The following is a 12,641-nucleotide window of genomic DNA, read 5'->3' as shown; positions in this document are numbered from 1 at the left end:
CCTTGTTCAATAGATGTTGGTGGGATGAAAGAACAGGAGGGAGGAGTGAGAAAAGGAAACGAAGCGAGTTGATTTGTTGGACTCATAAGCTGATTCTCTAGAGATCACGGATGGAAATACTTCAAAAAACATAGCTTAAGACTCATACCAGTGTGGCTATTGATAAGGGAGGGTTGGCAAATGTGTCAGGGCAATGGTGACTCCACATAAAAGAAAAACAGAACACAGCATGGGACAGAGGTCAGTGACAAACTCTTCAAAAACAGCAGGCACCCACCCTCCCCTGTGTTTCAGAAAGGAAGCCAAGGCCTTGCACACACTCTCTGAGACCCTGCCCAGCCCGGCCTACCTTATGCATGACGATCTTCCGCTGGCCTGGCTCCGCCACGTCAATCATCTTCTGGACCACATAGTTGGCATACTGGTCCTTCATCATGGTGTATAAGGCACTGTGGGGACCGTCGTTCATGGTGCACACCTCATCGATGAGCACAGCACGCTCCGTACGTGAGGCGTGAGTAACACACTTCTCCACAACGTTGCTGTAATGAGATAAAACCAGGGACAACTCTTACAAGAGAGGCGCCTGTTAGTGAGGCTGTGCTTGCCCAGCTTCTGCCCTGACCTCCAGACCAGCAGGCAGAGAGAGCTATTTAACATTTGAAGGAAGATGAGTCGCCAACTGTCTGACTCTCTCATCTCTGACTCTCCACTTGTGCCATCTGTGGCATCCAATTGTAGGAAAGGGGGAACGTGGCATTAAATCAGAGTTTTTCTCCAATCCACGGGGACTACAGAGGGTGATCAAATTATACACTGCCATACTACTGCATACTGACCACCCAGAGAGACCAGGTCTTCAAGGACATGGGACCCAGCCCTCTGACAGGTAACGGTAAGGAGCCCAGGTAGGTGAGGAGACTTAAGCACAAGGTTCAGGACACTGGTTCACCACCCAGCTGGTTATTATTTTAACACTTACCAAAATCTGTCCATTCTTTCCTCACCTCTGTGAGTTCACCAAGGCCAGGAACGAACCTTACTTATGCCTATCTCCCTGCTGCCAAGCAGGGCATAGTGGTGCGTGCCTGTAATGCCAGCTAATCGAGAGGTTGAGGCAGGGAATTGCTTGAACCGGGAGGCGGAGGTTGCAGTGAGCCGAGATTGTGCCACTGCCTCCAGCCTGAGCGACAGAGCGAGACTCTGTCTCGAACTCCTGACTTCGTTATCTGCCCATCTCAGCCTCCCAAAGTGCTGAGATTACAAGCGTGAGCCACCATGCCTGGCCTCAAATAAGTAATTTTTTTTTTTTTTTTAAGTAAAAATAGAAATTTTAGAAAACGAAAATATAACATCTGAAATAAAATTTACTGTATGGCTTTAACGGAGGATCAGAGATGACAGAAGAGTCAATAAACTTGAGAACAGATCAACAGAAGTAAACAAAAAAAATACACCAGTGACTTTCAGACATTTATTTTTTATTTTATTTTCATTTTTGAGACAGGGTCTCACTCTGTCACCCAGGCTGGAGTGCAACGGCGTGATCTCGGCTCACTGCAACCTCTGCCTCCCGGGTTCAAATGATTCTTCTCCCGCCTCAGCCTCCCGAGCACCTGAGATTACAGATACCCGCCATGACACGGGGCTAATTTTTGTATTTTTAGTAGAGACGGGGTTTCACCGAACTCCCGACCTCAAGCAATCTGCCCACCTCAGCCTCCCAAAGTGCTGGGATTACAGGCATGAGCCACTGCACCCGGCCCTATTTTTATTTTTGTAGAGACAGGATCTTGCTGTGCTGCCCAGGCTAGTCGTGAACTCTTGACCTCAAGCAATCCTTCTGCCTTGGCCTTCCAACATGCTGGGGTTACAGGCATGAGCCACTGTTCCCACTTTCAGACATTTTTGATGGTGACCCAGAGTACAAAGTAAATTTTTCCACCATTTGAAAAAATTTTTGTTTGAGACAGAGTCTCGCTCTGTCACCCAGGCTGGCGTGCAGTGGCACGATCTCGACTCACTGCAACCTCCACCTCCTAGGTTCAAGCCATTCTCCTGACTCAGCCTCCCAAGTAGCTGGGACCATAGGCGTGCGCCACCGCGCCCAGCTGATTTTTGTATTTGCAGTAGAGATGGGTTTCTGCATGTTGGCCAAGCTGGTCTGGAACTCCTGGCCTCAAGTGATTTGCCTGCCTTGGCCTCCCAAAGTGCTGGGATTACAGGTATGAGCTACTTTCCCCAGCCCCTATTTTTTCTTTTTAAAATAAGATTCTCGGCCGGGCACGGTGGCTGACGCCTGTAATCCCAGCACTTTGGGAGGCCAAGGCAGGCGGATCACGAGGTCAGGAGATCGAGACCATCCTGGCTAACATGGTGAAACCCTGTCTCTACTAAAAATACAAAAAAATTAGCCGGGCGTGGTGGCGGGTGCCTGTAGTCCCAGCTATTCGGGCAGCTGAGGCAGGAGAATGGCATGAACCCAGGAGGTGGAGCTTGCAGTGAGCCGAGATCGCACCACTGCACTCCAGCCTGGGCGACAGCGAGACTCCGTCTCATAGACAGACAGACAGACAGACAGACAGACAGACAGACGGATACATACATACATACATACATACATACATACATACATAATTTTCTACTAAAATCTCCTATCTTTTCATTCACTAAAGCATATTTTCCTTTACATCCTGAGTATATTTAAACAGCTGCTGTATAATTCTTCTTTACTAATTCCAATAACTGGGTCATTTTAGACTATTCATTGATTCTTATTTCTTTTTTCTTGAGTATAGGTCACATTTTCCTATTATCCAGATAGACACTGAATAACAGGCTACAGAAACTCAGACTTCTGTTCTGTTTCACCAAAGAGAAGTGCCCTCCACTCCTATTTTAGTGCAGTTAACTTGGCTATAGTCAAACTACAGACTTCTCCCATACAGTAAGCAGCAGCTGAAATCCCAGTTCAATTCTTTTAGCCTTAGTTGGAAATGTGGTTCAGGGGTCAGCCGGACTTGGGGGAAGGTTAAGACTAGGCCTCCCCGGAACCCCTGCTGGCTCTCTCCCTTTCTAGGATTTCTCTTTGTTGTGGTTTCCCTGAGGACTGCCTATTCCAGCTTTGGCTGCCCAGTGTGGAAAAGCCTGGGAAGTGACCACAGGCTAACGGCCATCAGAAATAAGAAAATTTCCCCAGTTCAATTCTCTTCTTCCAAATGACCTCTCCGGTCTCCACCTGCCCTTTGGTTACTCTCTAGTGTCTTCAGGTAGTTCTTGCATTTTTGTCCACAGTTTATACATGTTATCGATGAGAGGACTGGGCCCACGGTAGCTACTCAGTTATTAATTGTAATTGCTGTAGCTGGACACGGTGGTGTGCACCTACAGCCCCAGCTACTTAGGAGGCTGAGGTGGGAGGACTGCTTGAGCCCAGGAATCCTAGGCTGCAGTGAGCTACGATTGCACCACTGCACTCCAGCCAAGGCAACAGACTCTGTCCCTTAAAAAAACAACAACTTTTTTTTTAAATTGTTTTTGAATTTGCTGTAATATTAATTAATGCTTAGGCTATTTCCAAGGGTGAGAAATTAAATACTGTGAACAAAAATGTAAACAGGATACTGACCCAAAGAAGAGAACCCAAGAGATTCTGACCCCCCATTCCTCAGTCCTGGCAACCAGTCAAAAGGAACCCCCCAAAACAAAACAATATAAAGTCGTAAGAGATAACCCTGATAGGGCTAGGCTATGGAGACACTGGATCTACAGGTACTTTCATTTCTTTTCTCTATTTTTCCATGCTGTGACATGTTATAAAATTTCACAAATTTAAAATGAATGGCAGGCACTGGTGGCTCGTGCCTGTAATCCCAGCACTTTGGGAGGCCAAAGTGGGAGGATTAAGTCCGGGAGTTCAAGACCAGCCCCTGGCCAACATGGTGAAACCCTGTCTCTACAAAAATACAAAAAGTAGCTGGGCGTGGTGGCGTGTGCCTGCAGTCCCAGCTACTCCAGAGCCTGAGGTAGGAGGATTGCTTGAGCCTGGGAGGTGGAGCTTGCAGTGAGCCGAGACTGTGCCGCTGCACTCAAGTCTGGGCGACAGAGCGTGACCCTGTCTCAAAAAATAACATAAATTAAAAACATCAAGGTTGTATGAGTCCTGTCCTGCCTTGCAATTTATTCTAAAAACCAGGAAAGAATATATTCCAAAAATAAAAAATACTATGTTATGTGGGCGGTAGGACATATACCGGATCTTCTCAGAAGACCATACGACTATCCACATGGAAGGGCCATTGATTCCTTCTCCAACCTCTGCTACTTATAAGTGACCTAAGACACCTTTCACAACCTGGGAGTAACTACTGCATTTCATTCTTGAGCTTGCACAACATGAAGACTGGGAAAGAGATCCTAAGAATACTAAGGCCTATACATAGATACACATATGGTAAACTGCCTTTCAGGTGCCAAAAACGGAAACTGAATAAACAACACTTCGCAATTCCAAACAAACAAGTTAATAAAAGTATTCAGTTCATCAAAGTGTAACACTCACATTCTTTAGTAACATATTCCCCAGATTTCAAAGTGGCTGACTCTATCAGAGTAAGAAGCCCACTAAGGGACCTCTCAGAGTTTATACTTTGTAATAAAACTATTTGACTTTTTAAGCTATATATACTTTGAAAAAACAACAACAACAACAACATTAAAAAATAAGAGAATTATAGTTCAGTACTACTAATCCTCTCTTCCGGGAAACAGTCCTTGTAACTCAAAGCACATACCTTGCAAATTTGTGCTGACTCAATACAAGTACATTGCCTCGGATTTCTGCTACAATTTTGCTTTTATCCTCAGGACGACCGTGCTCCAATACATGCTGGATTACATAATTTCCATATTGATCCTGTTTGAGAGACAGTAAGAGAAATAAAACGTATGCGAAAGCCAGTTCTGTGGGTTACCTAAGTCCTTATATCTAATTAAGACCCATCTTTCTTTTAGCACCATAATGGTTTATATGAATACTAATGAACACACAACAATTTTTAAAACAGGTAGTAACATTTTTCTCTATTATTACAAAACAGGAACATATTATTACTAGAAAATAGAATACACATATTCATTTTTAAAAGGGGAGGGAGTGTTATGGCAATAAATATTCATTTTTCTCAAACACATATACAAATGGTTCACTGCACCTATCTGTAACAGAGAAAAACTGGAAATATTTATGTCCAACAAAAAACAAGGGCATACCTAATTATTTAATCAGTGGTATAAGCAGAGAATGTATCAAAGCTAAAAACAAGAAATCAACATATCAACTTATTTCATTTAACAATTATGAAACAGAGACCCAGAGGGATTAAATGTCTACCTAAGGTGACACCACAAGTACATGACAGAGTTCTGGAAGTCAGATCTCCTGACTCCAGGGCTAGGGCTCAATTCACTACCCATATTCATAAAACACAAACCAAGCTGCTCTGAATACAAATACAACCACAAGATTTAAGGGTATTTAAAACACATTAACCTCTTCTGGAACCTACACTGACAGAACACACAAACTCTGGCCCTGCATGAGCCCGCAGGTGTTCGCAGTTCCTCTACTGGCAACTCCACTACCTGTACAAGCTGCTCTGTGTGCTGGTGAAGCTCCTCTAAAATAGGGAGTGTCTGGTCAGGGAGACAGTGCTCCAGGATTCTCTGAATCACGCGGCAGCCATAAGGATGTGTGGACAGGGCAAATACCTAGGGCAGACAAACACAAATGAGAAGCAAAAACGACAGTCACCACCTTCAGTGCTTCAGTATTGTTTATATATATATACGTATTATCCCACTAATCTTCACAAACGAACTTAATGGCATTTCAGTTCTCTCTACATATAATAAGGTGTGTGTGTGTCAATAAACTCATCGCTTATCTATTTTAGGAATTCATGGATGTGCGTAATTCAGAGCTGAAAAGGACTTTTCCAAGCCGCCAAGAAACAGATAACTAGTCAAAGTCATGAAAAACACACTTAGTTAAGAGTCGTGTGTGTCAACTGACAACCTCTCCAAAAGACAGTGCTAACAACAGAAAGGGAAGGACTGGAACCAAATCCTGAATGCTTTCACACCGCCAGAACAACCAGAATGCAATGTTCTGATTTAACTGTGATGTTTTTCAGCAATAAGAAAAGATTCTTCTGCTGGGTTTGGAGCAACAGAAAAGCACACCCCCCTTGAGATTCTGCCCTTCCTAGCTTAATGGCGTACACCTCACAACTGTAATCAAGAACAATAAGAAGAGCAATAATAGCAGCTAACACTTGCTGGATGCTTGCCAAGCGTAAGTCATCACACCCAGTGCTTTCTGTATGATTTTGTTTTGTTTTGGAAACAAGGTCTCACTCTATCACCCAGGATGGAGCACAATGGCGATCACAGCTCACTGCAGCCTTGAGCTCTTGCACTCAGGTCATCCTCCTGCCTCAGCTTCCCAAGTTGCTGGGACTACAGGCGCTTGCCACCACATCTGGCTACTTTAAAAAAAAAAAAAACTGTGTGTAGCGACGGAGATTCGCTGTTGCCCAGGCTGCTCCTGCACTCCTAGCCTTAAGCAATCCTCCCACCTTGGCCTCCCAAAGTGCTTGGATTACAGGTGCAAGCCACTGCAGCTAGCCTTATGTGTGACTTTATACACGTAGCTTTATGTTTACAACTGTAAAGATAAACAGTATACTGTATGCTCCTGCTTGAATTTAGCTTTATAAAAATGCTACACTTGTAGTCTGGAGCAACTTGATTTACTTCACTCAACATTATGATTCCCATGTTCATGTACAATACTGTGAGTTTCTGTAGTTTATTCTGCATGGTATATACAAAGAAATTTTTTTTTTTATTAGACAGAGTTTCACTCTTGTTGCCTAGGCTGGAGTGCAATGGCACCATCTCGGCTCACTGCAACCTCCGCCTCCCGGGTTCAAGCAATTCTCCTGCCTCAGCCTCCCGAGTAGCTGGATTACAGGCACCTGACTAATTTTTTGTATTTCTAGTAGAGACAGGGTTTCACCATGTTGGCCAGGCTGGTCTCGAACTCCTGACCTCAGGTGATCCACCCGTCTCAGCCTCCCAAAATGCTGGGATTACAGGCGTGAGCCACCGTGCCCGGCCATGAATATGACATTTTTAAAAAATGCCATCCCCTGCTCATGGTCATCTGGGTTGCTTAAGTCTTTTAAAAGAATAATGGTGTTTAAACATGTCTAAATAGGTCTCGTGGTATACATGTACAGATATTTCAACAGGATCACAGAAATTATGAAGGTTGAAATTTGAAAGACAATACTAAATTACTTTCCAAAATGGTTGTGCCAATGTCTATTCCCACCAGCAGTGTACCTCATTCCTGTCAGCACATAGCAACTGATGGGTAAATAACAGTCTATCATTTGTGGCTTAATTTTCCATTTTCCTTGTTCCTAATGGAACTGAGTATTTTTTCATGTCTACTGGCAATTTGTGTTTCTTCTATGAAATGTCAGCTTGTGTTCTGGGCTCACTTTTACATCATGTTGTATTGTTTTCTTTCATTACAGAGAGGTTCTTTACAAATTCTAGTTATCAATTCTTTGACCGACGCATCTTGAAAATATTCTCTCCTGGTGGCTTAACCGTTTTACCTTTTTTGTTGTATACTTCCATAAATGTAACATCTTAATGTTAAGGTAAACAGATCTACCCTTTTTTCATTAACTCAGAAACTCCCAGTAACCATGTGGGTTGCTGTCAGTAATCAACCATTGTGGTCACTGAGCAAACAGCAAAACCTCAAGATTATTACACGTCACATATCACTCTGTACTCAGCAGTACATAAATTACACCTGAAAATCTATGGGCTTTTTCTCATTTTTCCCCCTTCCCTAAAGAAAGACCAATTTCACACACCCAAAGGGGAGCTGAGTTTTACTGTCCTGTCCCACCCACCTTAGAAGACTGTAAGGACTTTGTGTTTTGGAAAAAAAAAAAAAAAAACTATAGCCAATTCAGAGGCAATTCTGGAAGAAGGTATTTATATATAAAAGTAACAATCTTACTTGGACGCTGAAGCTAAGAAGAGATTTTTGATATACAGGAAAACAGGAGAAACTAGAAGTTATCTCTGGTTATGTGGCCATTTAATACAATTCAAACCAACCTGGACTGCATCCCCTCCAAAAAAATTTAAGCAAAAAGAACCTTGTTATTTTAAAGATATATTCACACATGACCTACAACATTAGTTCCGTAAATTACCTGAATTTTAAACCAAATTTCAAACGAAAGCACTGAAATATCAGAATAAATAGTACTTAACCAAGGGAAATAATTTATTCTTCAAATATGAGATTTCATCTTAAAAACTCTTATGACGGTGTTTCATCCCAATGTGAGCAGACATCTGCATTAATGACGGAAAGAAGGCCCAGAGACCCAGACACTTGGCAACACAGGTACTTGACAGTACTATACAGGACTGCTTTTTACTGCAGTCTAAAGTACATTAAGATCAGGCACAGTGGCTCATGCCTGTAATCCCAGCAACATCGGGAGGCTGAACCAGGTGGATTGCTTGAGTGCAGGAATTTAAGACCAGCCTGGGCAACATGGTGAGGCTGCTGCCTCTACAAAAAATTTAAAAATGAGCCAGGTGTGGTGGTATGTGCCTATAATTCCAGCTACTTGGGAGGCTGAGTGGGGAGGATTGCTTGAACCTGGCAGTTCAAGGCTGTAGTGAGCCGTGATGGTGCCACTGCACTCCAGCCTGGGCAACAGAGGCGGATCCAGTCTCAAAAAAAAATAAAGTACATTAAGCATATTGAGAACATGCCACAAATCCTACTCTGTTTTCTGCTCACAAAGGAAATAAATTTGTTTCCATTATTTCTCTCCTGGGTCACTTACCTGTCCCTTAAACGCATCGATGATAAATTGCAAAGACTGGGGCTGTACACATTCAATGCATTTCTGAACCACGTGATTGCCATTCTGATCTTTCACACACTTCAAGACATGGCCATCTAGTTCCCGAACCATCTCATTCTATTGGAGACAAAGAAAGCACCACCAGAATCACAGCAAGCAAACATGTGGACAAAGAATATTCTTTTCACCAAACACGAAAGCACTACTGAACAGAAAATCTGTGATGATAAAAGTGGAACAGCAACTGTGGAACAATGACAACAGGGAAACAAATGAGGACCTGAGTCTCTTCAGACATTCGCTAATTTACGTAAAATTTCCAACAATAAATTTACTGTAATAATAACCACACCTGAAAAAACAAAGAAAAGCCTCTTAAGAGTGCTTTTGTGTGTGTGTGTTTTTGAGATGGAGTCTTGCTCTGTCACCCAGGCTAGAGTACCGTGGCATGATCTCAGCTCACCGCAACCTCCACCTCCAGGTTCAAGCAATTCTCCTGTCTCAGCCTCCCCAGTAGCTGGGATTACAGGTGTGTACCACCACACCTGGCTAATTTTTGTATTTTTATTAGAGACGGGGTCTTGCCATGTTGGCCAGCCTGTCTCGAACTCCTGACCTCAGGAGATCTGCCCTCTTCGGCCTCCCAAAGTGCTGGAATTACAGATATGAGCCACCGCACCTGGCCAACTCTTAACAGCTTAAAAAAAAATAAAGGGCAGACATCTTCAAATACAAAGGAGCCTATATCAGGAAGACATACTCCTTAACTACATTCCAATACACCTGTTATAAGTTGAAAATATCATTAACTAAAAAACGCATTTAAATATCCCTAATTTACAGAACATCATCGCTAATCCTAGGCCCTCAGAAGTGCTCAGAGCACTTACAGTACCCTAGAGTTGGATAAAATTATCTATCACAGAGTCTGTAATTTAAAAAAAAAAAATTATAGGCCAGGTACAGTGGCTCATGCCTGTAATCCCAGCAATTTGGGAGGCCTAGGTGGGCAGATCACAAAGTCAGGAGTTTGAGACCAGCCTGGCCAAGATGGTAAAACCCCATCTCTACTAAAAATACAAAAATTAGCCAGGCATGGTGGTGCGCACCTGTAATCTCAGCTACTCGGGAGGTTGAGGCAGGAGAATTTCTTGAACCGGAGGGCGGAGGTTGCAGTGAGGCAAGACTGTGCCACTGCACTCTAGCCTGAGCGACAGAGCAAGACTCTGTCTCCAAAAAAAAAAAAAAAAAATTATATATACTTATATACATATATATAAAATAAAAACAATAAAAAAGATTCAAAGTACAGTTTTGAAAAATCATAAGTCAGGAGCTATTTGTACACTGTATTAAAGAATTTCTACATGGCACACAGCCGTAGTCCCAGCTACTCTGGAGGCTGAGGTGGGAGGATCACCTGAGCCCAGGAGTTTGAGGCTGCAGTGAGCTATGATAACGCCACCAGAAGCCTGGGTGACAGAGCAACACCCTGTCTCTAAAAATAAAACAAAACTAAACCAAACTAAAGAATTTCACACACAATTCATCGTGTTTTTATTATGATAACTCTGTAAAGTATTACTAGTAATGATACTAATTAAGCTAGAATTTACCCCTGGTTAGGCATACCTCTAAGTGTGTAACATGTTTTAATTAAATTTTCCTAACAATCTTATGGAGTGGACACCACCATAGGTGGAGAAACCAAGGAAGAGGCAAATTAAAAGACTTACAAAACTATAGACCTAGATTCCCAAGATTCAAACCCAAGCAATCTGGCTGAACTATATGGTAAACCACTATGTCTAAACCAAACTGTCAACAATACATTATCCTGAACACCCCACCTCTGCTGGTATATAAAAGAAACTGAGACAGAGGAGGCTTAAGTCACATATTTCAAACTATGGATAGAAAGTGACAGAATTAGAATTCCGCCCTAAGCTGTGACTCCACCACCTATGATCCTACTACTAGGCCAAAGTGACTGCAGAGTCAGCAGGAACGGTTCTCAATTAATGAAAAGTGTGCAAACGAAGGAAGTAGATGAAATGGCCAGAAACTGAGTCTGTGAGTAGGACATGGGTGATGCTGACAGGATATACAGAAAGAGAGACACTGGGATTTCGACTAGAGCTCTTCCCCCAAACTCATTGCCCCAGGTCTTAGGTATCTTGAAATTAAATGCCTGCACCATGGCTATACCTGGTGCCTCCTGCCCAGTTTCCCTGCTGTCTCCAATCTCTGTACATTGGCTAAACTGTGCTGCCAGTGGATTTATGTTAGAAGACTGCAAGTCACATCAAAATAGTGATGTTAATGAATGCAATGTCTTAAATGCCCAAGATGTTGAGTACCTCAAAGCAACTAAGATATCATCTAATTAAAGAAATTAAAGATTGCAATGGCAGGGGCTAAAGAAGCAAAAGGCAAGAGACATAGTGATTAAACAAGTGTCAGAAGGGAATAATTTTTTTTTTTTTTTTTTGAAACAGGGTCTCTTAGGATCTGTCACCCAGGCTGCTCACTGCAGCCTCAACCTCCCGGACTCAAGTGATCCTCCTGCCTTAGCACCCCATGCAGCTGAGACTATAGGAGTGCACCACCATGCCCAGCTAACTTTTTATAGAAACGGGGTTTCACCATGCTGCCCAGGCTGGTCTCAAACTCCTGGGCCCTAGCAATCTACCTACCTTGGCCTCCCAAAGTGCTGGAATTACAGGCATGAGCCACTGTGCTGGGCTCAGAAGAGAATAATTTACTCTGAAAATACAATTATGGGAATGATGGGAATTGTGAGAATAATTATGACAATGAAGCTTATACAAAAATAAAGTCAAGGAATACTTATAAACAAAATGAAGGTGAGATGGCTTCCCTGGATATTTTTGTGATCCAGAAGAAATAAAAACTCCAACAAAGATGAGTTAATTTTACCTAAAACTTGCATCTAGAAAATAGTAAAATAATCCACTGTAGGAAGCATAAGTCAGGCCCAGAACAGAGAAACATGACCAGAAAAAATATGTGCGAGAATATAATGATAGCTGGGAATGGTATCTCACACCTGTATTCCCAGTACTTTGGGAGGCCAAATCAATTAAACCCAGGGGTTCAAGACTAGCCTGGGCAACATGGTGAAACCCCATCTCTACCAAAAATACACACATTAACCAGGGGAAGTGGCGTATGCCTGTAGTTCCAGCTACTCAGAAGGCTAAGATGGGAGGACCACTTGTGCTCAGGAGGTTGAGGTGCAGCAAGGCACAATTGTACCACTGCACTCCAGCCTGGGTGAAAGAGTGAGACCTTGTCTCCAAAAAGAAAGAAAAAAAAAAGAAAGACAAATAAGAAAATTAAAGAAGAAAAATTCAACTATCTATGAAAATCCAAGAAAAATTAAAATTGGCAATGATCTGAACATTAAAAGAAAATTTAAAATAGCTTCACACTTGCTTCTAGTTACTTATACTTTCTTATTAATGCTACATCTCTAGTACTAAGCACTGAATAAATGAACTCCAGACCCGCTCTATCTCCAACATTCCTCTCTCCCTTCACCAGCATCGTGGCACATACCTATGAAACTTATCACTTTAAAAACTTTGGACTTCTTCAGCCTTTAACTGCCATTGCCAACACCAGTGCAGTGGTTTGGATTGG

General features: G+C 42.6%; 1 protein-coding gene across 1 annotated transcript; it reads right to left on the bottom strand.

The window, feature by feature from the left end:
* Nucleotides 1-25: 25 nt before the first annotated feature.
* LOC116464667 (pumilio homolog 1-like) lies at nt 26-9,221 on the bottom strand. Its single transcript, XM_032147928.2, has 4 exons — nt 8,955-9,221; nt 5,644-5,769; nt 4,794-4,915; nt 26-542 (listed from the first exon to the last, which is right to left on the bottom strand). The coding sequence occupies exons 1-4, from the start codon at nt 9,084-9,086 to the stop codon at nt 257-259; spliced, it is 666 nt and encodes a 221-aa protein (XP_032003819.1). The 5' UTR covers nt 9,087-9,221; the 3' UTR covers nt 26-256.
* Nucleotides 9,222-12,641: the final 3,420 nt, after the last annotated feature.

Source organism: Hylobates moloch, unplaced genomic scaffold, assembly GCF_009828535.3.
Source record: "Hylobates moloch isolate HMO894 unplaced genomic scaffold, HMol_V3 SCAFFOLD_1230, whole genome shotgun sequence".
Lineage (NCBI taxonomy): Eukaryota > Metazoa > Chordata > Mammalia > Primates > Hylobatidae > Hylobates > Hylobates moloch.
The sequence above is the reverse complement of the archived record's forward strand: the minus strand, read 5'-3'. Positions and strand labels throughout refer to the sequence as shown.